This window comes from Phyllostomus discolor, chromosome 13, assembly GCF_004126475.2.
Source record: "Phyllostomus discolor isolate MPI-MPIP mPhyDis1 chromosome 13, mPhyDis1.pri.v3, whole genome shotgun sequence".
NCBI lineage: Eukaryota > Metazoa > Chordata > Mammalia > Chiroptera > Phyllostomidae > Phyllostomus > Phyllostomus discolor.
Window position 1 is genome coordinate 62,743,184 of NC_040915.2, and position 23,952 is coordinate 62,767,135.

General features: G+C 63.2%; 2 protein-coding genes across 6 annotated transcripts; one reads left to right on the forward strand and one right to left on the reverse strand.

The window, feature by feature from the left end:
* Window positions 1–2,277: 2,277 nt before the first annotated feature.
* ZDHHC8 (zinc finger DHHC-type palmitoyltransferase 8) lies at window positions 2,278–17,814 on the forward strand. 5 transcript variants are annotated; one of them, XM_036013673.1, is made up of 11 exons: window positions 2,278–2,767; window positions 9,540–9,661; window positions 9,835–9,908; window positions 10,081–10,253; window positions 10,444–10,546; window positions 10,892–10,983; window positions 11,151–11,292; window positions 11,505–11,625; window positions 11,700–11,809; window positions 13,007–14,022; window positions 16,878–17,814. In XM_036013673.1, exons 1-11 carry the CDS (start codon window positions 2,664–2,666, stop codon window positions 17,101–17,103), a joined length of 2,283 nt encoding a protein of 760 aa, XP_035869566.1. In that variant the 5' UTR covers window positions 2,278–2,663; the 3' UTR covers window positions 17,104–17,814. The 5 variants fall into 5 exon arrangements, with proteins under 5 accessions (XP_035869566.1, XP_035869564.1, XP_028384375.1 ...); XM_036013671.1 differs by having other exon boundaries at window positions 2,282–2,767; window positions 9,835–9,992; window positions 16,878–17,812; XM_028528574.2 differs by having other exon boundaries at window positions 2,284–2,767; window positions 9,835–9,992; window positions 13,022–14,022; window positions 16,878–17,810.
* Window positions 17,815–18,387: 573 nt separating this feature from the next.
* Window positions 18,388–20,838, reverse strand: CCDC188 (coiled-coil domain containing 188). Its single transcript, XM_028527107.2, has 9 exons — window positions 20,305–20,838; window positions 20,046–20,153; window positions 19,784–19,888; window positions 19,592–19,648; window positions 19,440–19,499; window positions 19,243–19,307; window positions 19,029–19,077; window positions 18,751–18,827; window positions 18,388–18,662 (listed from the first exon to the last, which is right to left on the reverse strand). The coding sequence occupies exons 1-9, from the start codon at window positions 20,836–20,838 to the stop codon at window positions 18,476–18,478; spliced, it is 1,242 nt and encodes a 413-aa protein (XP_028382908.1). The 3' UTR covers window positions 18,388–18,475.
* Between the last annotated feature and the right edge of the window lie 3,114 nt (window positions 20,839–23,952).

A 23,952-nucleotide genomic window follows, 5' to 3' on the forward strand; every position in this document is an offset into this window, starting at 1 on the left:
CTGGGGGGCACACCTCTAAAGGAAGCCACTCGGGTTTTAACACCGAAGACATCACTGGCCAGCTTCGATGGCCAGTGTCCCGGCAGCCCTAGGCCTCAGGGCACAGGTCAGCATCAGTGCGGTGGGTTTTCCCACCCGAGGAGGGACACCAAAACTTGGACATCTCACCCTGCTTGAACTGCAGTTGTGCTGTGAAGGGCAGGTGTTTCTTCCCTGTGAGTCCTCCGTTGGGTGATTAGGTGGAGGGTCTCGGGCTTGATCCTCTGGGGAAGGGGGATCAGATACCCCTTTCAGCATAGAATGGATGTTTAACATTGTTTTGGGCCCCAATAAAAGACAACTCCCCACTTGATGTAAAACCCCAGGTTGACTTCCTCTTGGGTAGGAAGATGTAACTGCAAACTGGGAAGGCCCCTTTGAATTGGAGGACAGAGGTGCGCCGTGACCAGGCACATTTAAACTTGGAGCTGTTACCAGCACATGCAGAAGGCGCTACCACAGGAAACATGTGGGTGCAGTGGGGTTCCTTTAACCCCCTAGCCCACTGTCCCCAGTCAGCAATTTCAGGTGGGCTCCCTGTGGCACAGAGGTGGTGAGAAGCCAGGATTGGGGTGCTAACAGTATTGGGGATGAAAAGAGGTGAGGTGACCTATTACCTTTTCATTCCTGTGAAGAGTGGGGGTGTTGGGGAAACTGCTTTCATTTTTCTGAGAACTTAATTCCTTGGGTGGAGTATTTCTGGGCTACGGCCTCACTGGGTCCATCCCACCTGGGATCCTTTCTGCCCAGGCAATCTGCAGGCACCTCAGTAAAGAGGCATGAGTGTCCTTCCTTTGTATGACCAGCATTTGGCACTCCACAGCTTTCAGCTGTCTCAGCACCCCTACACAGCAGAGCCCCACTCTGGGTGCAGTGGGTGAGTCAGGAGGAGCCTCTACTAATGAGTGGGTCTGTGTCCAGGCCCAGTTACCAGAGGAGGGGTGGTCTATGAGCAGGGCTGCAGAGAGGCAAGAACAAGGGCGAAGCCGCCGCAGGGCACAGTTTGGCTGGAGTGGTGTCCCTTGTCCCAAGGGCCTGTTTGTAATCTTAGGCCACCATAGGGCTATGTTATCTCAGACAGCCATGAGGAGGGGTCTGCTCCAGGTGGGGCCTGTTCTTTGTTCACCTTGGCACTCTGAATCCACCCCCACTGCCCCAGACTTCACCTCAGAACTAGTCCCCCATGCCGTGGGCCTCCTGGAGTGGGCAGAGGCCACAACGGGGTGTTGTGGGAGAAAGCGCATCACCGTATCTGCTGTCAAGCTGCCTTAACGCCGCGGTCTGGCCCCTGTCCCGGGTTCCTTAATAGCAGTTCACAGCCCGCAGCCTTCGAAGCTGAGGCCTTAAGAAGGCCCACCTACCGGCAAGGAGGGGCCTCCAGGCCAAGAAACCCCAGAGCATCTGGCAGCTTGGCCTAAGGAGATGGCCGCTGTGTCGCAGGCGGCCACGGATGGAGACACTTGCTGATGCCCACTGGAGAGGCTGTGGAGCTTGATCGAAGTCCCAGTCTCCTAGAGCCGCTGCACACGCTACCCCGCTGGTCCCGCCCACCCCTAGCGGGCTCTGCAAGGCCGCTGGTCCACCTTAAGCGGCGTCTGCGCGGGCGGGGGGATTTCCTGCTGGAGGTGGGCCTGACCACGGGCCTATCCCACGCAGGGGCAGAGTGCCCGGTGCTTCCTGAGAGGTGCTCCACCCTGCCCCGGGGAGGCTGAGGGTCTCGCCTGGCCTTGGACCTTTCACCCACTCATACTCCCAAGCCTGCAGCTTGGGCCAGGAGACGGAGGGACCGGTTCCCCACTGCCCTTACCCTGCCTGCTAGCTGTGCTCGGTCTTGCCGAGTGGCCAGAGGGCTGTGAGGTGGGAAGGGGATAAACAACCAAGGTGCCCCTGCACAACTCCCGACCCCTCCTGAATACCGGAGTGGGAGGAGCTCCAGATGAGAGGGGTCTGGCACTATCGAGAACAGCGTGGAGTAGGTCCATCAGCCTGCCCACAGGGACACAGTGTTCCGAGGTGTTTAGGGACAGGTCTGTGCAAACAGAGGCCTAGGAGGGGACTGACATGCCTCAGCACCAGAGCCTGTGGGCTGGGAACAGAGTGCCTGGCGTTCTCTATGATATGATGTCCACTTGGTGGGCATGGCCTGCAGTGTGCTACGGCTGCGGTTTCCCAGAGCCGTAGGCAATCGCCGGGCGGGTGCAACAAGGCGAGGAGTGGTGGGTCTGAGGCGCGGGGCAGAGCTCGACAAGGTTCAGCCAAGTGCGCATGCGCGCGCTCGCAGCTGGGCGCTCTGGGGTCCCAGGCTTGGGTGGGCTCCGGCATCCTGCGTCGGAAGGAGGGCGTAGTGGGACTGGCGTTTTCTCCTGCGTCCTCGACCCCGCCCCCTCACCGCTCAGCCCCGCCTCCTCGCCTCCCAGCCCCGCGCCCCTCGCCGCCGGGTCCACCTTAAGGGGCGCGCTGACATCAGCAGCCGCCGCGCCGCCCGTGGGGTGGGATTTCCTCCTCCTCTGCCGCCGCCGCCGCGGGTCCAGCGTCGAGTCCAGCCCGCCCCGCCAACCCCGGCACGACCCCGCCGGCCCCGCCCGTCAGGCCCCGGGGAGGGATGCGGCGGCGCGGCGCCCAGGATGCCCCGCAGCCCCGGGACGCGCCTCAAACCCGCCAAGTACATCCCAGTGGCCACAGCCGCCGCGCTGTTGGTCGGCTCCAGCACCCTGTTCTTCGTGTTCACGTGAGTCCGCCGCGTCGCCGGGGGACGCAGGGGCCACAGCCGGGTCAGAAGGGGCTGGGACTAGGTACAGGGACCCGGCGCAGCTCGGAGGGCTGGCCAGGGCAAGGCTGGCACCAGGGTTTTAGGCATCGTGAGTCCTTACCCTGGGCTGAGGCTGAAGCTGTGAGTGTGCTTTTCCTGGGGCACCAGGGAAAGATGAGTCCTGTGTGTGGGGACACGAATGTCGGGTGGGCACCTAGTGAGTGTGCCAGGCAGGCCCTAGTTGTGAAGCACTGGGCCTGGACAGGAGAGTGTGCAGTGGGTGCTCAGGGTGTGGCTGCAGCCTGCCCCTTCCTGCAGTCTTCAGGAGGCGATGTGGGCTGCCCAGAGCCACCAGCTCTTCCTTGGAGGAGCTGAGGGCTCTCGTGGGTCCCCTCTCGCTGTCTGGCCAGGGGCCAGAGCCGGGTTGTTCCCAAGTAGGTGTGGTATGGGCTGTCTCTCATGTGCCTGCCCCACCACAGCCGCTGGTGACACTGGCCTGGCAGTACTCTCCTCCACTCTTCCTTGACCTTCCTCACGGGAAAGCCTAGTGATCACAGCTAGAGGGCCTAGGCCAGGCCACACCCAGGGACCCTGGTCACAGCGGGCATTGGAACTCCTGAGGCAGAAAGCAGGCAGGGCTCTGGGCTTTTGCAGCTTTAGCTTCTTCAGCTGAAACGCAGGCTGGCTCACAGACCAAAGTGGTGGGCTAAGGATACAACTCCCTCCGCATGGTTGTGGGTGCTCCCCAAATCTCCTTCTGGCACAAGGAGAGGTTGGGACACCAGACTTGAGCCATGCGGGTCTGTGACCACCCCCTTCCACGAGTCCCAGGCTCAGACACAGCCCAACTGACCAAAGCAACAACCATTTAAACCTTCCTGGGGACTGGAGGCCTCAGGTGTGCCTGAAGCCAGTGGGGCCTCTGAGTGGAGGCGGGTCAGCCCGAGTGTGAGTGAACCTGGAGCAGGGTGGGCAGGGGCTGGCATGGCACCCTTTCACATTAGTAAGAGCGAGGGTGGCTGCTTTGTGTATGGCGAGTCTGTGCTGGGTGCCTGTGGAGGCGGGAGAGCCCACTACCTGGACTCTGGAGCTGGGTAGGTGTCATAGGCTGCCAAGAGCGTGTTTAAAAAAGGCCTGTGTGGATGGGCTTATTTCTAGCTTTGGTGGGCAGGAGTGTTCTTGTCACTCAGAGGCTGCTGCCTGTGGGGCAGAGAGGAGAGGGGCAGGTGGGCAGCAGGCGCAGGAAGAGGGGGAAGGAGTCCTGCTGGGTTTTCTGGGGGGTTGGGTGCCTCAGGGTGGGCAGTTTCAGGGATTCTCAGCTTTTCATTTCCTAAGTGCAACTTAGCATTTTTCCTCCTAACATTCAAAGTAATACATGTTCACTACTGGGAACTTGTGAAACGCAGGAAAAAAAAAATTTAAAAAGGAATTGAAATTGACTCCACTCCAGAGGGCCCATTCATCCCTTTCTCCAGGCTCACCTGGCCTCCCTGTACTGAGCTGTGTGAGATGAGCCCTTCCGGTGATTTCAGAGGACTCTTATTCGCTGTCCTGTGAACTCGACTTACCCCCAAGTAGTAGGCTGTGCAGCTGCTGCACCCTTTGTACTCTGCTGTGCGCCAGGTCTTCCTTCCTGTCTTCTCACCGATGGGGGTCTGAGCTCAGGGACGCCACGCTGGGAGGTGCAGGGATCCCTTGGGGTACCACAGGTGGTGCCTGCTTTCTGCCCTGTGTATGGCCCAGGAGAAGGTGCCACGTATGTCCCTGTGGCAGGATGATGGTCCAGGGGCACTAGCTGGGGTCCACGTGGAGTGGCCACCTAGCCAAGGGAGCCTCACTTATCCCCAGGACAGGGGTCCCTTGCAGCCCGACCCTGAGGCCACCCACAGTACCTGGGCCAACTTGATCCTGGCCTGCCCCACCCTGGCAGCTGGGTTCTTGAGAAGGGGCTGGCTCACTCTGTGGGACGCCAGGCCCATCCATGCTGGCGCAGTGTGCCAGTTCTGGGCAGGCAGGGGTCTAGGCAGTCCCCTCCTCAGGACTGGTCTTTCATCACCCCAGTGCCCGCGCTTCTTTCTGCTCTGTTTCCGGGCCCAGGCCTGCTGCAGACTCAGACACGTGTGGGGCGAGCAGCACTGCTGCACCCTCTCCCTGGCCCCAGGGTTCTGTCTCCTCTGCCTTCAATCCCTGGGCTTCAGTGGCTGCTGAGGGGCCTGGGCCCTGTCTCGGCACTCAGTAAACATGAGGGCAGGTCTGCACAGGCAGTAGCTCCTGGCGTCACACAGGGTGGTGCACTGGGGGCCTGGAGGGCCAAGGCCAGCTCCCTGAGGGGGCTGGGACCAGCAGAACATTCGGGCATGTTGCTAGGAGAATGTGGGGCATGGAAGGGATGCCGGGAGGTGCGGGCCTCCCTACTCCGAGAATGGGGAGCATATTACTGCAGGGCAGGCTCCCAGAGGCCCCTCTCCTCCAGGAAGCCTTCCGGGGCTCCTGGTGCAGCTGTGCCTCCCTGGGCCCTAGAAGTCCTTCACGCTGTGGCTCAATGCCAGGTTGGGTTAGATGCTTGGGTTGGGATGGGGAGTCCAAGGGTCCTCAGTTCTTTGTCCCTGTCCCTTACCCCTCCCAGAGCCACTTTGCAGAAGGATCGGACGCTGTGAACATCAGAGAACTGGGTTGCCTGGCAGAGCACCAGTGCCTGGGGGTGGACTGGGCCGTCTTGGGTCTGACTGCGGCCCATGGGTTGACTTCTGGGATGCCAGGGCCTGTTCCTGGGATGGGCCTGAGCCCTCCCCATGCTCAGAGGCCCAGACAGGCAGCAAGGCCCAGCCTAGGACTGTGGGAGGTCCAGCCCAGGGCCAGGCCAGCCCATGGTGGGCCCAGGTGGACAGAGCTGCTGGCTGGGGCTGTAGGGGGTGGGGGGAATCTTGGTGTGAGGCCCCTGCCAGGACTCCCTGTATGTGGCCTGTGGTATCCCTGGCCCCTGAGCCTCAGTTTCTCTCTCTGTAGGGATCAGATGGGTGGGCACACATGGCCAGAGGCCTTTCCTGGCCTGATTAGGGCAGAGTAGACACAGACCCCTCTGTTCCTGGGCATCCCTGTGTATGAACATGAACTGTTAACGAAGAACCCAACTTAAAGGAAAATGTCTGAATTAAAATTTTCAGCCCCCAGAAAACTTGGGTGCCCATGCTCCTCCTGCAGAACCTCCCACCCAGCCTTGGTCCCGAGCCTTGACATGGGTGGGGCTCGTGGCAGTGGTGTGTGGTCCTGATGCTGGGGAGGAGGGCCTGGGGGCTGGTCGGGGACAAGGGCACGGAGCCTCAGCTGGGCCGCCCCCCACCCCCAGCCCAGTCTCACTCTGGCCTGAAGTCTAGTTGTAGCCAGCAGGGAGTGTCCGGCCCCTTCCCAACAGGGTGAGCCTGTAGTGCATCATCCTTTAGGTGGATGTGAGGTTACATTTCTGTGGGCAGAGGGGCCCCTTGGAGCCTTGGACAGACTCAAGGTGGGCTGAGCACTGTTGTCTGCCAGGCTCTGCCCAGAGCTTGAGTGTCCTCACACGTCCTGCTTACCTGGCCCACGGGAGCCGAGGGAAGTGCAGAGGTGGAAGGGCGCTGAGCGGCGGCCCAGCCTGGGTGAGGTGGGGCCAGCGTTGGCTGTAGGAGAGACGTGTGTTCACAAGTGCACACATCTGTATTTGTGCAGGTGTGCCTCTGTGGCCACGTGAATGTGTGTTCATGCAGGCGTGCAAGTGTGCACACATGCACACACAAGCATTGTGCATGTTTGCTTTGTATGTTGACATGTGCGTGTTCGCAGTCATTTGTGCACAATCACACGTGCATGTGTGTCCGTGTGCATGCTGTGCAGTGCGCGCGCATGTGCCTACACATGTATGTCCCAGGCGGAACACATGTATATTTCTGTGTGCATGCTGCACACGTGTGCATGTGTCCGTCCCTGCCTGTTCACGTGGGTACATGCTTATGTCCGTGCACGTGTTTGTATAGGCTTTTCCGTCTCCCCCCCAGTCCTCATGTTTCCCAGGGTGGCTGGGTTCCAGGCCTTGGCAACACTGGAAGTGAGCCAGTGAGCCAGCTCCCTTAGGTGTGAGCCAAGCCTGAGCCCCCTCAGGGCACTGCCTGGTGGTGAAGGCCACCTGGGGGTATCTGGGGCCAGGAGTGCATGGGTGTGCCTAATCCTGGGTCTGAATCAAGTCTGGGGGTAGTGACTCAGGTCTCAGTTAGAGGACCCACCACTGGCTGAGGCCTGCGCCCCATCCTTGGGTACGTGAGGCTCAGGCAGTGGGTAGGTCATGCGCACACTGGCAGAGGCTACCCAGCACCTCAGTGCAGGCATCCACCCTGTCACAGCACAGATTTCTAAACCTGGCCCCCGAGCCCCACAGCCACACCCTCACCCAACATCTAATCAGGGTCACTGTCCAACTCCTGTGGCCTGGGTGCTCATCAGAGCTCAGAGAGGACGAAGCAGCACAGGCTGCCCAGGCTGGCGGGAGCCCTGGTCCGAATGGGGGTGGGGCTGCCCGTGTGGTTCAGGCTCTGCCAGCCTATGTCACGGTTTGAATCTCAGCTCAGACACAGACTCATCCCAAGACCTTGGGCCGATGTCAAGCCCTGCGGTACCAGCTCCTTGTCTGTGAAGTGGGGAGGACAGAAGAGAAGCACCCCCGACACACAGCTGGGAGGGTGCAATGTGTGTCCCGCTGTGCAGGGCAGATAGGCAGCCGGTCCTGTGTATTCGTCAGCGAAACCTGGACAGGGTGGTGGGTGGGGCTCAGACTCCAGGCTCCTCCCCATGTGTCCTCCGGTCTTCAGTGCCCCCACTGTTGCTGCGCCCCACATCTGCCCACGCACCCTCCCTTAGCCGGCCCCAGTGCATCCTAGGTTCCCTTGGCCTCGTCCTTCCCCAGATCAGGCTGCCTCCCCCGCCCTTGGACTGTGCAGGGGCATGAGGGCCGTGTGCTTCCACGCGCTCTTGTCACTGCCTTGAAATTCTTCATACTTTTTAAACAAGTGGCCTACATTTTCATTTTGCACAGATTACGTGGCCAGCCCTTCACAGAAGGCGCCATGGGGAGGGGGTTCGAACCACCCGTTTGGGGGCCACAGTGCCCCACCTCTCCCTGGATCCCAGGCATGCTTGGGAAAAGCCCTTCCACACTGGCATTTGGACCTGTGCCCCTGGGCCTGCCTTGCTGGGCAGACTGTGCCTCAGGGGCCCACTGTTGCCTTGCTGAATGGGGTAGGATCAGAGCCACAGACACACATTGAGCACTGTCTGTATGCCAGGCTTCAGCTTGCAGGGATGGGGAGTGTGGAAGGCGTCTGCTGGTGGGCACTCCAGGCTGCCTGGGAAGGGGGTGCTGGAGGAAGCCCTCCTGGCAGAGAGAAGCCCATCCTCAGGCCGTGCATCCACCTCCATGACTGGTCCTGGAGAAGAGGAAGGGGTAACTCGGGCTCTGGGGTGCCTAGCGTGCTGCTGTGGGAAGGGAAGCTTTAAATAGCTTCTTGCTTTCCACTAAAAATAGCGAAGTTCTGCTGTCATGGAGGTGGTTGCTGGGTGGCGGGGCTGGCTCCTGGCCAAGCCAGGCGTGGGCGCACCAGCGTGGCCTGCACGCTCTGGGTGACAGGCGGGGCTCACAGCGAGGGCTGCTGTGGGGGATCCCCACTGGCCCCCAACTTCACAGTGGGCCTTAGTACTGGGAGGGGAGAAGACCCCCTGGACACCCCTGCTTGTCACAGCAGCCAGGAGCCATGGGAGAGCTGGGGAGGCCAGAGGGGCTTTGTAGGAGGTGAGCGGGGGACTCCGGGACCTATTGCTGAGTCGGGGCAGGGGCCACAGGCCATGTGCCCAGGGACTGGCGGGTCTCCACAGACCGGGCTCTAGTCAGGTCCCCAGAGGGCTGAGGAAGACACCGTCTGTGGCACACCACCCACTAGGGAGGTAGGCATGACCCTTACGGGGCACCGGGAGTCTGGGAAGGCATCCTGGAAGAGGGGCAGCCTTGGGAGAGACTTGGAATGGGTGGGGGAGACTCCATTCTTTTCTGGAGTCTCCAAGCGCTCTGCACTGTCATGTGGAGAGAGGTGACCTACTAAAAAGAAGGGGCTGCTTGGTAGCCCAGACTCTGAGACTGCGCCCCTCAGGGAAGGGAGGGGTTAGTGCTGCTTTGCATTTACTGGCTGACAGTTGGGGCCCCTCCCACCCAAGTATCGTCCTGCTAAGGAGCCCCACAGGGCTGGGGACAGGTCTGGGTGAGGATGGGGAGGTCTGAGCGGTCGTCACTGGCCTCTCTCAGTCATGGCACATGGCACTCGTTTCCCTCCTGGCAGCCTGGGAAACATGCTGGGTTGGGTGGGAGGGTGTGGGTGGGCTCTGGCGGCCCCTCCAAAACTGTGCCACCCCAGGCCTGTGGGTCTCTCGGAGCCTCAGTTTTCTCAAATATGAGTTAAATTCCTCACAGCTACCTGAGGCCTTGCCGGGCTTAGAGTTGGTGCACAGAGTCCGTGCCGTTCAGGACATGCCCCGCCCCAATGGCTGAGCAGAGGAGCCGCAGTCAGCTGGGCGGGGCCTCCCAGAGGGCCCCGGGGCAGCAGTGGCCTTCCTGACTGCCATGCTCAGCGTCAGGGTGGCCTTGAAGGCCTGTACATGCATGGACATGCCTAACTCCTCTGATCCTGAGTCGCCTGCCATGCTCCCAGACCCAGCTCCACCCTGCTGTCCCACACAGGTGCCCGTGGCTGACACGAGCTGTGTCCCCAGCTGTTCCCGTGTACAATGGCATCATCTTCCTCTTTGTCCTGGCCAACTTCAGCATGGCCACCTTCATGGACCCTGGCGTCTTCCCCCGAGGTAGGACCTTGTGCCAGGACAGATTATCTGCTCTTTTTCACTAGAGTGTGAGTGGCTGACATGGGGAGAGCCTTTGGGAGGGGTTCCTAGTGGGTGGGCTGGCAGAGATCGGGGAGGGGCCCTCCTGCCAGGGGAGTCACTTGCCGGCCCCTCCCTTTGGATCTGGCCCGCAGCGGACGAAGACGAGGATAAGGAGGATGACTTCCGGGCCCCGCTGTACAAGAACGTGGATGTGCGGGGCATCCAGGTCCGTATGAAGTGGTGTGCCACCTGCCATTTCTACCGCCCGCCACGCTGCTCCCACTGTAGCGTCTGCGACAACTGCGTAGAGGTGACCGCCCTGCCACCCCATCCGCCCCCTCCCTGCGGTGCGCCCGCCCCCCGCCCATGGTCCGCCCTGACCTGCCGCTCCTGCCCAGGACTTCGACCACCACTGCCCCTGGGTCAACAACTGCATCGGGCGCCGCAACTACCGCTACTTCTTCCTGTTCCTGCTGTCGCTCAGCGCCCACATGGTGGGGGTCGTCGCCTTCGGCCTGGTCTACGTGCTGAACCACGCCGAGGGGCTGGGCGCCGCCCACACCACCATCACGTATCCTTGGCCTGACCACAGGGGCATTGTGGGCCGCGGGCGCGTTTCACAAGGGAAACCGTGCTCAGGGGGATGGATCGGCTGAGTGGAAATACCCAGGGGGTGGGCAGCCTTTCTGGGGAGGTGGGCAGTTTGTCCACAGGCACCTGCTCTGTGTCTCCGCCCTTGGCCGTTGGCCTTAACGGGCCAGCATGGCCGTCATGTGTGTGGCTGGCCTCTTCTTCATCCCCGTCATCGGCCTCACCGGCTTCCACGTGGTGCTGGTCACTCGAGGGCGCACTACCAATGAGCAGGTGCAGACCCGGGCGGTCCCCACAGTCAGAGCGATGGGGGTGTCTGGTGCCAAGAGGGCCAGGCTGCATGGGACCCTGGGCGGGGGCAGGGCTCCGGGGGCCCTCAGCCAAGGCAGCTGTGCAGCACATCCTGGTGGGGTTTGGGGTGGGGCTATGCCGCTTCAGCCACCGGGGACCCAGGGCCTGTAAATTCCACAGCTCCCTGCAGGGACAAGCTGAGGTGGCCTGGGTGGGGCTACCACTGGGCTGACCCTGACCAACCTGTGAGGAACCCCAGCTGTCTCTCTGTCCGCCTTGGCCTGGGCCCCGGGTGGCCGCGCTGGCTGAGGGGTCCCTTGTCCACAGGTGACGGGGAAGTTTCGTGGGGGCGTGAACCCCTTCACCCGAGGCTGCTATGGGAACGTGGAGCACGTGCTGTGTAGCCCCCTGGCTCCCCGGTGAGGCCTGGGTAGGGCGTCGAGGGGGCCTCTGCTGGGTTCAGGGTGGGCAGCTATGGGCCCTAAGCCAGGTCTCCTTCTGCCGTTGGCAGGTGGGCCTGGCCCTGCCCTTGGTGTACACTCACACCGGGCCACCCTTGCCACTCTCCCCTCTGCCCCTGGTGCAGGTATGTGGTGGAGCCGCCTCGGCTGCCACTTGCTGCTCGCCTGAAGCCGCCCTTCCTTCGGCCCGAACTTCTGGATCGAGCCCCACCGCTCAAGGTCAAGCTTAGTGACAACGGGCTGAAGGCTGGCCTGGGCCGAAGCAAGGTGGGGGCCCTGGGGTGGGTAGGAGATGGGGTGAGAGTCACACTCTTGGAGGTGGGAAGCAGCTAGGTTGGAGGGGCCTAGAGAAATGGAAGGGGGAGGAGTTGGGCAGATTCTATGGGAGGGTCCTGGCCCCAGGACCCCAGGAAGGAGTTCCCAGTTAAGCCCTGTCCCTGGCCCACACTCTACCCACCACTGACCACATGCCCTCCCAGTCCAAGGGCAGCCTGGACCGGCTGGATGAGAAGCCACTGGATCTGGGGCCACCACTGCCCCCCAAGTCGGAGACTGGCACGTTTGGCAGTGACCGGCAGACCCCACGCCCAGGCAGTGCTGGTGAGGCAGGGCCAGCTGCATGGGGGGAGGTGGTGTGGGTTGACTGTGGCCTGACTGCAATCCTCCTTCCCCAGAGAGCGCCCTGTCGGCCCAGAGGACCAGCCCCCCGACACCTGCAATGTACAAGTTCCGGCCTGCCTTTCCCACGGGTTCCAAAGCGCCTTTCTGCGGGCCGAGTGAGCAGGTAGGAAGCCTGGCCCCGCCCTGGAGACCCTGCCCCAGAGGCCTCACCCCCTGGGAGGCCCTGCCTGGGGCATAGAGGGTGTCAGCAGGACCCCACCTCACAGAGATCCCCTCGGGGGCCTGCGGAGGGGATCAGGGCAGAGTGTGCTGGGAGGGAGAGTGTGCCTGGCCCCACTCCCTTTGCCTGCACTGCCCGCTGGCCTGGTAGGCGGCTGCCCACAGGAGCACTGTGTGCTGGGATGCCAGGAATTCCACCATTAGTCACTCCAAAAGGCCCACGGGAAGGCTTCAAAAGAATCCGAGATTGTTTGAGAAAGCCCATTATTTCTCTGAGTTGTATAAGCGTCGTGTGCTCACCATGGAGCAATCGGTAGCCCTGGACTGCCTGAGGAATTCCCAGGAATTCCCCATGAGTTCCCAGGCTGCCCGTCCTCCTTCACGGCCGCCGGAGAGGCAAGCCCTGTGGCTGGACCAGCACACCTAGACCAGCCCCCAGCCCCAGCCCAGGAGGCCCCTCCTCTCAGGGCCGACATCCTACCTAAGCCTACTTCTCAGGGCATACTGGTCTGGGCAGCGAGTCCGAGCCTCCCTGGCCAATGTGCCGTGAGTGGCCCTTCTTGGGGATAGGGATGGGTTTTGGGTGCCCTCACTTGGGTCACCTCCTTCCTGGGATTGTCCTGGATCCCACTGAGGGTTTGGGGTTGGCCATGTGCCCCAAGACCATGTCTGTGCCCACCCATGCCCCCCTGGCTTTTGAGGCTCTTGTCTCCAGCCCGAGTGTGGAATCATGAAGACTCAGTGTGGCTGCCCTGAGCTGGGTGGACTTCAAGGATACTGCCCTGGGTGTGTGTAGTGGCCAGCAGTGGCCCTGTAGTGCCCCGACCCTCAGGGGTGGGGTGCCCAAGAGAGGGCCCTGGTCACTGTGGTTATTACATCTCCTTGAGGTCCAGCTCCTGAGGTGACCCTCCCCCCACCAAAACTCAGACTGGAGCAGGATGCACCCTTCCCTGGGGAAGCACCACCAGAGGCTGCTGTTCTGCCCCACTTCCTCCTGTGGCCAGGGAATAGAGAGCTTCTGGGACACCTTGTTGGTTGTACCTGCTGCCACCAGGACATCCCTAGGATGGCAGCCTCCGTGTGGGCACAGAGCATCTGGTGCCCAGGTGGAGCATGGAGGCGGGCAGTGGCAGATGTGCAGCCTCTGTCCCTGCAGGTCCCCGGCCCCAACTCCCTGACCCTGGGGGAAGACAGCATCCACAGCCTGGACTTTGCGTCTGAGCCCAGCCTGGACCTCCCTGACTACACAGCTGGCGGTCTGCACACCGCCTACCCGCCGTCTCCACCGCTCAGCGCTGCCGACACCTTCTCGGGGGCCCTTCGATCCCTGAGCCTCAAGGCCGCAGGCCGACGGGGAGGGGACCACGTGGCCCTGCAGCCCCTGCGCTCTGACGGTGGGCCCCCCACACCCCACCGCGGCGTCTTTGCCCCCCACGCGTTGCCCAGCCGTAATGGCAGCCTGTCCTACGACAGCCTGCTCAGCCCGGCCTCGCCCGGCGGCCGTGCGCGTCCTGCCCGCCCCTCAGCCAGCGCGGCCAGCTACCGCTCGCCCTACCTGCACCCCGGGGCTGCAGGCGACCCTCCGCAGCCCCCGCCCCGCAGCTTCAGCCCAGTGCTGGGCCCCCGGCCACGGGAGCCCTCGCCTGTGCGCTATGACAACCTGTCCAGGACCATCATGGCCTCCATCCAGGAGCGCAAGGATAGGGAGGAGCGTGAGCGGCTGCTGCGGTCTCAGGCGGACTCGCTCTTCGGTGACTCCGGTGTGTACGACGCGCCCAGCTCCTACAGCCTGCAGCAGGCCAGCATGCTGTCCGAGGGCCCCCGCGGCCCTGTGCTGCGCTACGGCTCCCGAGACGACCTGGTGGCTGGGCCTGGCTTCGGGGGCGCCCGAAACCCCGCACTACAGACGTCGCTGTCCTCGCTGTCCAGCGCAGTGAGCCGGGCGCCGAGGACCTCCTCCTCCTCCCTGCAGGCGGACCTGGTCAACAACAACGCCCCGGGACCCCGGCCAGGCAGTGGCTCCCACAGGTCTCCCCTGCGCCAGGGCCCGCCCTCCCCACCCAGCACTCCCCGCTCGCCTTCCTACCTGGGCCCCAAAGCCGTTGCCTTCATCCACACGGACCTCCCGGAGCCACCGCCCTCGCTGGCCGTGCAGAGGTGGGTGCTGGGGGTGCTGCAGGCTTCCCGGCAGCGGGCAGGTGTCCATCTGTCTGTGGGGCCACTTGGCTAAGCCAGTGTGGGTTATCTGCAAGGCCTGATGTGGCCTGTGGGGTGGTCCTTCCCCACCTTGCAGGCTCCTGGCTGGCCTGTGTGAGGGTTGCGCCCTTCCAAGGGTGCCCTGGCACGTCCTGAGGTGTGCGAGGACTTGTGTCCTGGCCTAATGCCCCACATGCCCTCAGCCAGCAGGCCCATGCGTGGGGGCACCAGGCTTGCTTCCTCGGGAGGTGGTGCCACTGTCCCCGTCCAGAAGGCTGAATCTGGGGGACAGCACCCTGCAGCACAATGCGCTACCGTGGGTGGGGCCCACAGCCCCTGGGAGCAGGGGCTTCCCTGCTGAGAGGTGCAGAAACTGGGCCCTGAAGGGCAGGCTGGTCCCAAGCCCCCAGTGGGTGGGTAACTGAGAATGTGGACCGGCTGCTTGGCAGGTCAGGTCCAAGCTCAAGAACTCGAGTGCAGGCTGGGTCAGGGAGTCTCTGCTGTGGGGGCAGCAGGTCCAGCAGGTGGTGGCTGTGCAGAGGCAGGGATGGCGGCCGAAGTAGGGAGGGCCCCCTGCCCTCCTGATGAGACAGTGAGGTAATTGCTAGGAAGGCATCCGGCCAGGAGGGCAGCCCCTCATTTTCCTCGGAGGCGGGGATGGGGAAGGGGCCACCCAGATGGTAACTTAGGGTGCCAGGACCGGGCAGAACCAGGGCCTTAGCTGGCTTCCCCATGCTGTGATCTTGCCAGTGGGAGGGACCAAGGGACGTAGGGGTGTGACAGCCATTCTGATGCCTGTCCTGTGACAGCACAGCCCTCCCCCTGCAGGCTCGGTGCAGCCCCCTGTTTTCTGGGCGGCCCCTTCTGAGCTCAGTGGCATGGGCCACTCAGGGCTCTGTCTGCATTGTCTGTCCCGTTGCCTTCATCGGCCTCTGTCCTGCCGTGGTCCCTTGTTCACCGTGTGTGTGCATGTATGTGTTTGCTTTGATGCAGGGACCACCCTCAGCTGAAGACCCCCCCAAGTAAGCTTAACGGGCAGTCCCCGGGCCTGGCCCGCCTGGGCCCTGCTGCCGGCCCCCCGGGGCCCTCCACCAGCCCTGCCCGGCACACGCTTGTTAAGAAGGTGTCTGGCGTGGGTGGGACCACGTACGAGATCTCGGTGTGAGAAGTGACTGCCACCCATCTGCTGTGGCACTACGGGGACCAGGACCCCCCAGCGGCTGCCCCCACCCCCAGACTTCTCTGCCCTGACAGAGGAGGCGGCCCAGGCCTGGTGTGGACACGTCAGCAGGAGCGAGAGCCACGCTTCCACAAGTCTGTCCCCTGTACCCCACCTGTCCATCCCCTTGTCTGCACCCTGGGGCGCGGGCAGGCCGAGGGCCTCAGGCTGCAGATCTGTGTCGGTGCCCCTGCTGGGCCTTGAGGGGGCACGGACTGCATCTGTGTGGACTGCACCCATGTCCCGAGGTTGTCACCAGGCCAGCCCCCACCACTCCCCTTGTAGATGGGTCCCTGTGGCCCAGACGTGGACAGAGGGGCCTGGGTCCCTGGCCGTCCTCTGGACTGAGGGCCTGCTGCCTGGCTGACCCCAACCTGCTGCCTTTCAGGGACCGGCTGGAAACTTCTAGTTGGGCGAGGCCGATTCTTCTGTGGGGAGTCCAGCCCTGGCCCGCAGGCACCCAGCTCCGGCGCTCCTCTGGGTTCTGATGGACAGGGGGACGGACGGACGGACAGACGGACAGACTGCCAGCTGTGGGAGGGGTCCTGGCTCCACGTGTCCTGTCTCGCCCAGCCGGTGGGCGTGTCCCCGTGTCTGTGCGCTGAGCTGCCATGCCATGTCCCACGTGTTAAAGCTCAGGCCCCTGCTGCCCCCACTGCCGGGAAACTCGCTGTCATTGAAGCCTTAACCTCTGCTTTATGCTCTTGTGGGTGGCAACGGGGGCAGGCGGGAGCAGGCACAGGCGGGACACTGCTGCAGGGGCCTCTGAGACCAGGAGCCCTTTCCCTGCCAAACGAGATTCCCTACCCCAAGGCATGCAGAGTCGGGGCGCCGGAGCCTCGGCGCCTGCGTGGGAAGCACATGGGGAGGGGGTCAGAGCTCTGCCTGGTGCCAGGGGCCCGAGAGTAAGCACACAGCAGCGTCTGCTTGCGTTGTGTCTGTTTTATGTTTTTATATCTACATCTATATATCTATAATTTTATTAAAAAAAGAAAAAGAGTCATTTCGATCCTTTCCTCGAGCAAGGCCAGGGCTATTGCTGATACCCAGGGGCTCCGGGGTGGGGGCAGAGCCAGCCGGGCCCTGGGAGAGGTGGTGGCCGGCAGCAGGGATGGAGCCTCCGTGGGGGCACTTCTGCTGACTTAGGCGAGTTGAAGCCTGGGAGGCGGGGGCTGGCCCACGGGTCTTTGGCTGACAAGCATGTGGCTCCCCGGGGTCTGCGTCATTCCTGGCAGTAACGGCTTTTGGAGAAAGGCTGGGGCTGCAGCTGCCCCAGGGGCCCCCGGGAACCCAAGGGCTTGCAGGAGATGGAGGAAGGGTATACATGGGGCCACCCGCTGGCTGAGACCCTGTGGGGCTGTCTCCGAGTTCCGCAGCTGCTTTGGCTGGGCCGGCCCACCTCTGCCTGTTACATGTGTGGAGTGGAGGCATCGGCAATGCACAGTTTTTTGGGACTGAGACAGCTGGGCAGAGGTTGGGGGATGGGTTGGCCCACTGTGGGAGGTGCCCCAGACCTTGGACCCCCGCACTGGGCAGCTGTGCCCCCAGCTGACCTCCACCTTTCTGCTTCTCTCTCATGGGACGCTGCGGCCCGCAGGGGGCGGATCGGCACTTGTAGCCGTGGATGGGGGCGCCGTGGCCCGTCCAGGGTGCCCCCCGGCCTGCACCTGTGCCACCTGGGCCTCTCAGAGGACCGCCCACTACTGCAGGTCCCCTGGAGTCCAGCCGCTGGGGTGCCCCCCCGAGGAGCTGTGTGCCGCCTGCACTTGGCCGCCTCCAGCCTTTTCCCCAGCCTCTCGGGGCCTGAGCGGGATGCCAAGTAGGCGTCCATGGGGCCCGGGACAGCCCAGCCCAGGATGTTTGGGAGGCCAGGCTGCCACAGACCCTGGGGTGTTGGCTGAAGGTCACTTCTCTCTCAGCTAAACCTTGACTGACTCCCAGCCCACTGGGGCCCGTGACCATGTGCCCACCCACCTCAGGAAGTTCCCATCTGCTGTCAGGGGGCCAAATGCCCCAGGTGGGGGCCCCGGGTCTGCTGGGACCAGCATGGCCTTCCCAAGGTGTCAAGCCATCACCTTGACCTCCCTGCTTGACTAAGCACTTTAGACGCCACTTCCTCCTCAGGAAGCCCAGGCCTCTGTGGTAAGGCTGGGGTGGGGGTCTCAGGTTGCCCCCGCAGGTCACTGCACTCCCCCCTCCCTAACCCCAGCACAGATGCCTTAACCGGAGCCACCAGCCTGCTGAGCCGTCCAGGCCCTGCCAGGGCGGGAAGAGAGCCGGCCGCCCAGCAGCTGCCCGGCAGCCTTCGCTCTTCACTCTGAGACGTGCACTGGGGGTGCTTGGGGGTGCTCGGGTGGGGCTCTGCCGTCCCCAGCCGGCTGGGCCTGGATGCCCCCAGGGAGAGGGCGGGGCCCCAGCCCGCTCTTTCCTGCTGGAGCAGCAGCTCTGTGTCTCCCACGTGGGGGTGAGCAAGCCACAGAGCTATTCTCTATTGTTTTAGAAGGAATTCCTTACCCCAATTTAATGCCCTAAATAAAATTTTTGGTGTTTACCTCCACAGCTCTCTCCAACAATGTGGTCCCCCTGTCCTCCAAGCCCTGGGGTGTGCCGGGAGGTTGGACTGCACAGGGGCCCTGAGTTGAGGAGGCCACAGGAATGGGGCCGGGCGGTGGTGATGGCCGGGGGCTGGGGGGGTGGGGAGGGCGAGGTGGTTGGCCAGACAGAGACCTCGGGTTACATGATAGGTAGGAGGTTCAGGCTGAGCACCAGACCCGCGTGGGCAAGGAGAGGATCTCTGTCCTCATGGACAGTGGAGACCCTCCTGGCAAACCTCTGCTCAGAGCCCTCTTGGTGCTGGGGGCAGGCTGGGGGTTTCCTGTGAGGGGTGGGGGGGCTGCCATCCAGCAGGCACTCGGGGCACAAAGACCGAGGTGGGGCTGCCACCCTGCGGGACCCCCACCCACTGCGAGGTCAGCCTCAGGATGCAGCAAAGCTCCCTGTCCCCAGCTCCATGGAGAGTCTCAGACGCTGTATGTGTCACTACTGTATGTCTAGCCACAGGCCCAGCCCTCAGGACAGACCCTCCTCCACCCTTCCCCGAGGTGCTGGTGGGGCAGGGGCTGGCTTGGCTGCTGGGTGCCTGGGGCCGTGCCGGCCGCCTGGCCTCCTCCTCACTGGGGCAGCTGGGCTTCCAGGCTAGAAGGGCAGGAAGTCATCCACTTCGAGGCGCAGGAATGGGCTCAGTAGGGCCCGGAGCTTCCAGACGGCAGCACGGCTCAGCAGAGGTGGCACCAGCCCCTCGAAGGGTGTGGGGTCCACCACGTACACGTAGGCAGCGGTACAGGCCAGCAGGGTGCCCAGCAGCAGCCTCAGGGCCAGCAGCCTGCGGGCGGTGGTGGTCAGGGGGCAGGGGTGCTCGGGGGACAGTCCCAGGGGACTGGGCTCCACCCGTACGCTCTCGCACCACCTACCAGAGCTGGCCTTTGAGGCCTTCGGAACATCCCAGCTGCGGCTTTGCCTTCTGCGGGGGAGGGGGGCAGGTCAGAGCCTGCCCCCGCCCCTGCAGGGGTCCAGGTGTTTCGTGTCCCCGCTTGGACGGCCCAGGACACGCCCCCCGCCCCCCACCCGTGACTCTGGATGCCTGGCTCCTGGTGGGGCTCTCACCGTGGGGCCTCTTCCATTGAAGCCCACCTCTCCCCTCCCCAAACAGGGCCTGCAGGGTGGGAAACTCGGCGGGGGTGCTGCTTACTGCTACGCACAGGTCCTTTCTTGCCTGGGTGCGGCACTGGGCACGGTCCCTGGGGAGTCACAGAGTCAGGGCCACCTGCACTCCCTGCGCCGGCCTGGCACCGCCTTGGTCTGGTGCCATGGAGCCGGGGAGGGGCTGGGGATTGGTTTATCCCATCCCGACAGGACACCTGCCCCTCCCAGCTCGGTCAGGCCACCCCGACCCCACACATCACCCCAGAATCTCCAGCTGAATGTCTTCCATCTGGTCTAGCACGCCCCGGATATCCTTCTTGAGGTTCTAGGGGGCAGAGGAGCAGAGAGTCCTCCATCCCTGATGGTCCTGCCATACCCCCTGCCTCTCGCCCCTCCCCCAGCCCCGCTCAGTCCCTGCCTCCCTCAACCTCTGGGCACGGCTCTTCGGGGGACCTACCAGGAGTCCGGTGGCCTGGTTGTTCAGGGCCATGTGCACCTCAGCCACGCCGTCCCACACCTGGTTGGGGGAAGGCTAGGTTGTGCTCTCAGGATGTGCCCCACCCTGCGGGTTACCCAGCACCCCCCCTTCCACCCTGGCCAGGCAGGCACCTCGGTAATGGCCATCTTCTTCCTCTCAAAGGACAGTCGGATCTGCTGTAGCTCATTCTGAGGGGGGAGCACAGTATGGGCACGGGCAGGGTCAGCGGGCGGTCAGCCTCTTCCTCCTCCACCCACCTGGGGCTGGTGCACGAAGGCCCTGCTCCGCCCCGCCCTCCAGGCCCCGCCGGCCCGGGTGCCCACCTGGGACTGCTGCACGAAGGACTCCTCGCCTCGGCACAGCTCCCGCTGCAGCAGCTGCAAAGGTGCCCTGTCTTCCAGGGGCCTGGAACCAGCCTGCTCAGGAGGCTGCAGAAGAGCCCCTGGATCAGCTTCAAGGTCACGGACAAGGTCTGTGGTCACGGACTGCTCAGGGGCGGGCGTGGAGGGTGTGGTGCGTGGCTGACTCTGTCAGTCCTGACAGCAGCCGAAGCCCTGCTGGGCCCAGGTGCCGCCCTGTGCTTACCCAGGCCAGGGCTGTTCTGCTTGAGTGCTCCGGGCACAGGGGCAGGAAGTGCTGCCCCGGTCCCAGAAGGGCCCCCAGCTGCTCCCGCAGGTCCTGGTTCTGCCTTTTCTGGGGGAGGGAGGCAGAGAGACGGCATGCCCATCACGGCTGCTTCTTGGGCAGGAGCCTGAGACACAGGGCTTAGGAGGTCCAGGAAAGGCTGTGAGCTCATTGCGCAGATGGGCGCAGAGCCTGGGACCAGCCCAGGCGCCTCACTCACCAGATTCTGGTTCTCCTGCTCCAGCTGGAGGAAGGAGTGTTCTCCAGGCCCCAGGGGCACGCTCTGGAGCTGGGAGGAGGCTACCCTGGGTGAGCCCGGAGTTCTTGCTGCCTGCGGCAGGCAAGGGCACAGGCAGGGTCTGGGCCTTGAACCGGGGGCTCCCCCCTGCCTGGGTGACCCTGGCTCCCTTCCTGAGTGCAGGGGCCAGACCCAGCCCATCTCTGCCTCCATCTGTCCTTGTCTCACCCCTGCCGGCTCTCTGGGTCTCTGTCTCTGCGCCTCTCCCTCTTCACATGCAATAAAGCCCCCAGGTACCCCGCTACCTACCCTGGGCCCTCCGACCCCTGGCCCTGGGGCTGGGAAAGTCCTGGCAGACTCCACTGAGTGCATGGAGCTGAGAGGCCCGGGGCAGGACCAGCTTACAAACCCCTGGCAGGGTGGGTCTAGGCATCCTCCATGGCTGCTTGAAGTTGAGGGTTGGGGGCACTGAGGGTGGGAGAGGCCACAGGGCCCCAGGGTTTTTGGCCCCTCCATACTTTTCTGTGACCCCTTCCTGACCCCACTCCAGGCTTTGGCCTGGCCAGACCTGCCACCCTCTTACTGAGGGGCCCCCAGGTGTCTCAGCTCACGGGTCTGCCTCAGGGGTGCCTGTCATAAAGGCCTGGGCACAACCAGGGAGGTCACAATGGGCCAGAGCTGGCAGGGCCCCTCCCACCACACCCCTGTTCTTGAAGTAGCCTCCTCTGGTCACCCCTTCCTCAGCTTCCCCAGCCCCCTGACCGCAGCTACTTTCCTAAAGTGGAACACGGGTAATGCAGTCACACGTTGAAGACAAAAATTAAACAACAAGCTAATTATGTGCCTGTGGTGACCCGCCCTCACACCTTAGTCCTCCTGCCAGCACCAGCCCTGGGGCGTCTGGCCTATCCCATCCTTCCCGGGACGCTGCCCGTCCCGCACAGGCGGCCTTGTGACCCCACTCTCCCTCTCCACACAGAGTAGAGCAGAGCCTGGCTTTTTACCCAGCGTCTCCAGGGGCTTATTTTAAAATAATGTGCCGAACATTTAATGGTCCTGAACCGACGATTGTTACCCTCTCTCTACAGGTGGGGAAACTGAGGCATGAATACAGTTAATCACTTGCCCGAGGCCACACCCCTGTTAAGGGATGGGACTGGATAGGTAGCAGCTCGCTCTTCGCCGCCTCTCGGGCCATTGCGACCACACGTCCGATGGCGGTGCCAGCGTCAGGTTCCTGGTGTATTTCTCCTCTCTCGTTCTCAAGGTTGCTCCCCGCCGCCTACGCGCCACACCTTCCCCACCCCCACCCCCCGGCATCTGTTCCCACGACCCCCACTTCCTCAGTGCCCTGCCTCGTTTCATGGAAGGACACCCTCAAGGAGCACCCTCAGAATGGTGGGTCGGAGGAAATCTGAGTCCCTGCGCTGCAGAACAGCTCCCAAGCCCTCCTCTCCTGGGTTCTCGCTCCTCTGCCACGTGACTCTGCCCTCCCCATGTCCAGAGACCCGGCCCTCCCTTCCCCCCGGCCTCTGGGCCAGCCTGAGGAATCATGGGGGCCAACGGCTTGTAATGAAGTGTTGGCAGCTGGACGCCTGTGTACTGGGCCTTGACCTCTCCCTCTTGCTGCTCTGGGGATCCTCTCCCATCGGGGAGGCCTTGCTACGGCATCAGAGGTCACGGGGAGAGAGGCTCTGTCACTTTGACTGGGAGCCCGGGAAGGCCCTCGAAGAATGGCCCCACAGGGTGGCCCACTTGCCAAGGCCTGGGCTAAACCACGCTTGCTCTGGCCACGAGGTCTGGGAGCGGCCTGCCACGTGGGACCTGATCGGGACACCCCTCCCGGGTCCGAGAGGGTCTCTCTCTGACCTCACACTTTCCGGGTGCCAGGCCAACAGGAAAATCGCTCAGAGGGTGCTTTCCCACAGGAATTTGAGGGGGGGCCCACGGCCCTCAGCACAGCTGGAGCAGGCCAGGCTTGGCGGCTGGGCTGTTGAATTTCAGCAATCAATCACACTTCCAGTTTACAAGACATCGCTATTGTTCTCTCAGTGCCCCGTTCTCTTCTCAGAGCATCTTGTTCTGTTTTAGGGACAAAGGGGCTTTGGGGGAGGGGAACGTTTGCTCCCTGTGTTTCCCCCTGTTCTCTTTGTGGTTCATCTTTCCCTATTTGGTCTCAGCACCCCCTCCCTACCAGACGCTGTCCTTGAGTGCCTGGCTTTCCTACTCCTGCGAATACGGAGGAGGGCAGAGCTGGCCGGTGCGTTCCGGTCCCAGTAGGGGCTTGCACGTCCTCCCGTCCGTCAGACCCCTGGAAGGAAGGCCCCCCGACTCTGGGCAAGCAGACGTGTGCTCGCTGCAGGTCTGCAGTGTGGACTGGGGGACGGCCTGGGGGGGTTTTCTGAGCAGCCATTGTGTCATCTGCTGTCCTCACAAGTGTTGGGTGGTCATTCCCAGCTGTCCCCTAGCCAGCCCCACTTCTCCACTCTGCGTCATCCGCACCCAAGCTGGCGTGCCTGTCAAGCCAGCCTCCGCTTCCCATCTAAATCAGTTCATTGAAGTCCCTCTTCTGAAGGGGGTCTCTCTCCCATCCTCTTTGCCGTGGCGGGGGGTGGGATACACTTCAGGGACCGCTGGTGTAGGCTGCTCACCCACAGAAGAGGTGTGGGGATGAGCCAGGAAGGACGGGCCTGAAGCGTAGCTCAGGCACCAGCTGCCACTGGAACCTCCTAGCCAGCAGGGGGCCTGCTCAGCCGCCCAGAGGACGAAGGAGTCCCTGGGCCCTCCCCTGGCCTTGGCCATGCCATTCCCCTCCAGAATCACATGCGTCTCAGAGTACCCCCTTGGGGAAACTCGAGGTGGCGGCCAAAGAGTGCTTTTGGAGGGCATCTGAGGCGTGGCAGCCATGGGGGCAGGGGTGGGCCAAAAGCCCTGGGTGGTTGGGGTGGTGGAGAGCACGGGTCGGGTAGGGGCTGCTTGCTGCGCTCAGTGCCCTGAGCCTGCCAGATGCTGGTGGGAGCCTGGAATGTCGCATGAGGAGAGAGACGGTCCTCATGGAGGCTGGTGGTTCCTTCCCCGGGAGGGACAGCAAGAACAGCAGGGACCACACACGGGAACTGCTGGGTGCTGGGCGGGACTCCCGTCCCGCCGTGGGTGCACAGACTGAGCTGAGAGGCCCCCACACCATGGCAATCCCCAGCGAGTTTTAGGAGAGGCCTGGAGCACATGGATGACACAGGAGCCTTGGCCCCACCCACTGCCTCTGCCCACTGCCCATGACCCTGGGGAGCCCCCCTTCCTGACTTCCAACTCCCATGCTGTGTCCCAGAGAGCTGGAGGCTCAAGCCCAGCCCTGAAGACCCCACTTCCCCAAACTCTTCCTTCCTAACCCCCAGTGGTCCTGAGCTAGAGAATGCCCCAAGGGGTAAGGGGTACTCTCAGAGGGAGAGGGTGCTGGGGGCCTACAGTTGTGTTAGCATTTCCAAGAATAGGGACAGATGTTCCAAAGCACCCTGAAAACCCGTGTCCTGCATCGGGGTGGAGGGGTTCACATTGACCTGAGCTCCAGGGTCGGGTCCTGTGCAGGCCACAGTCCCGGCCATGGGCGGAAGGCTTGGCTTCAGCACCGGG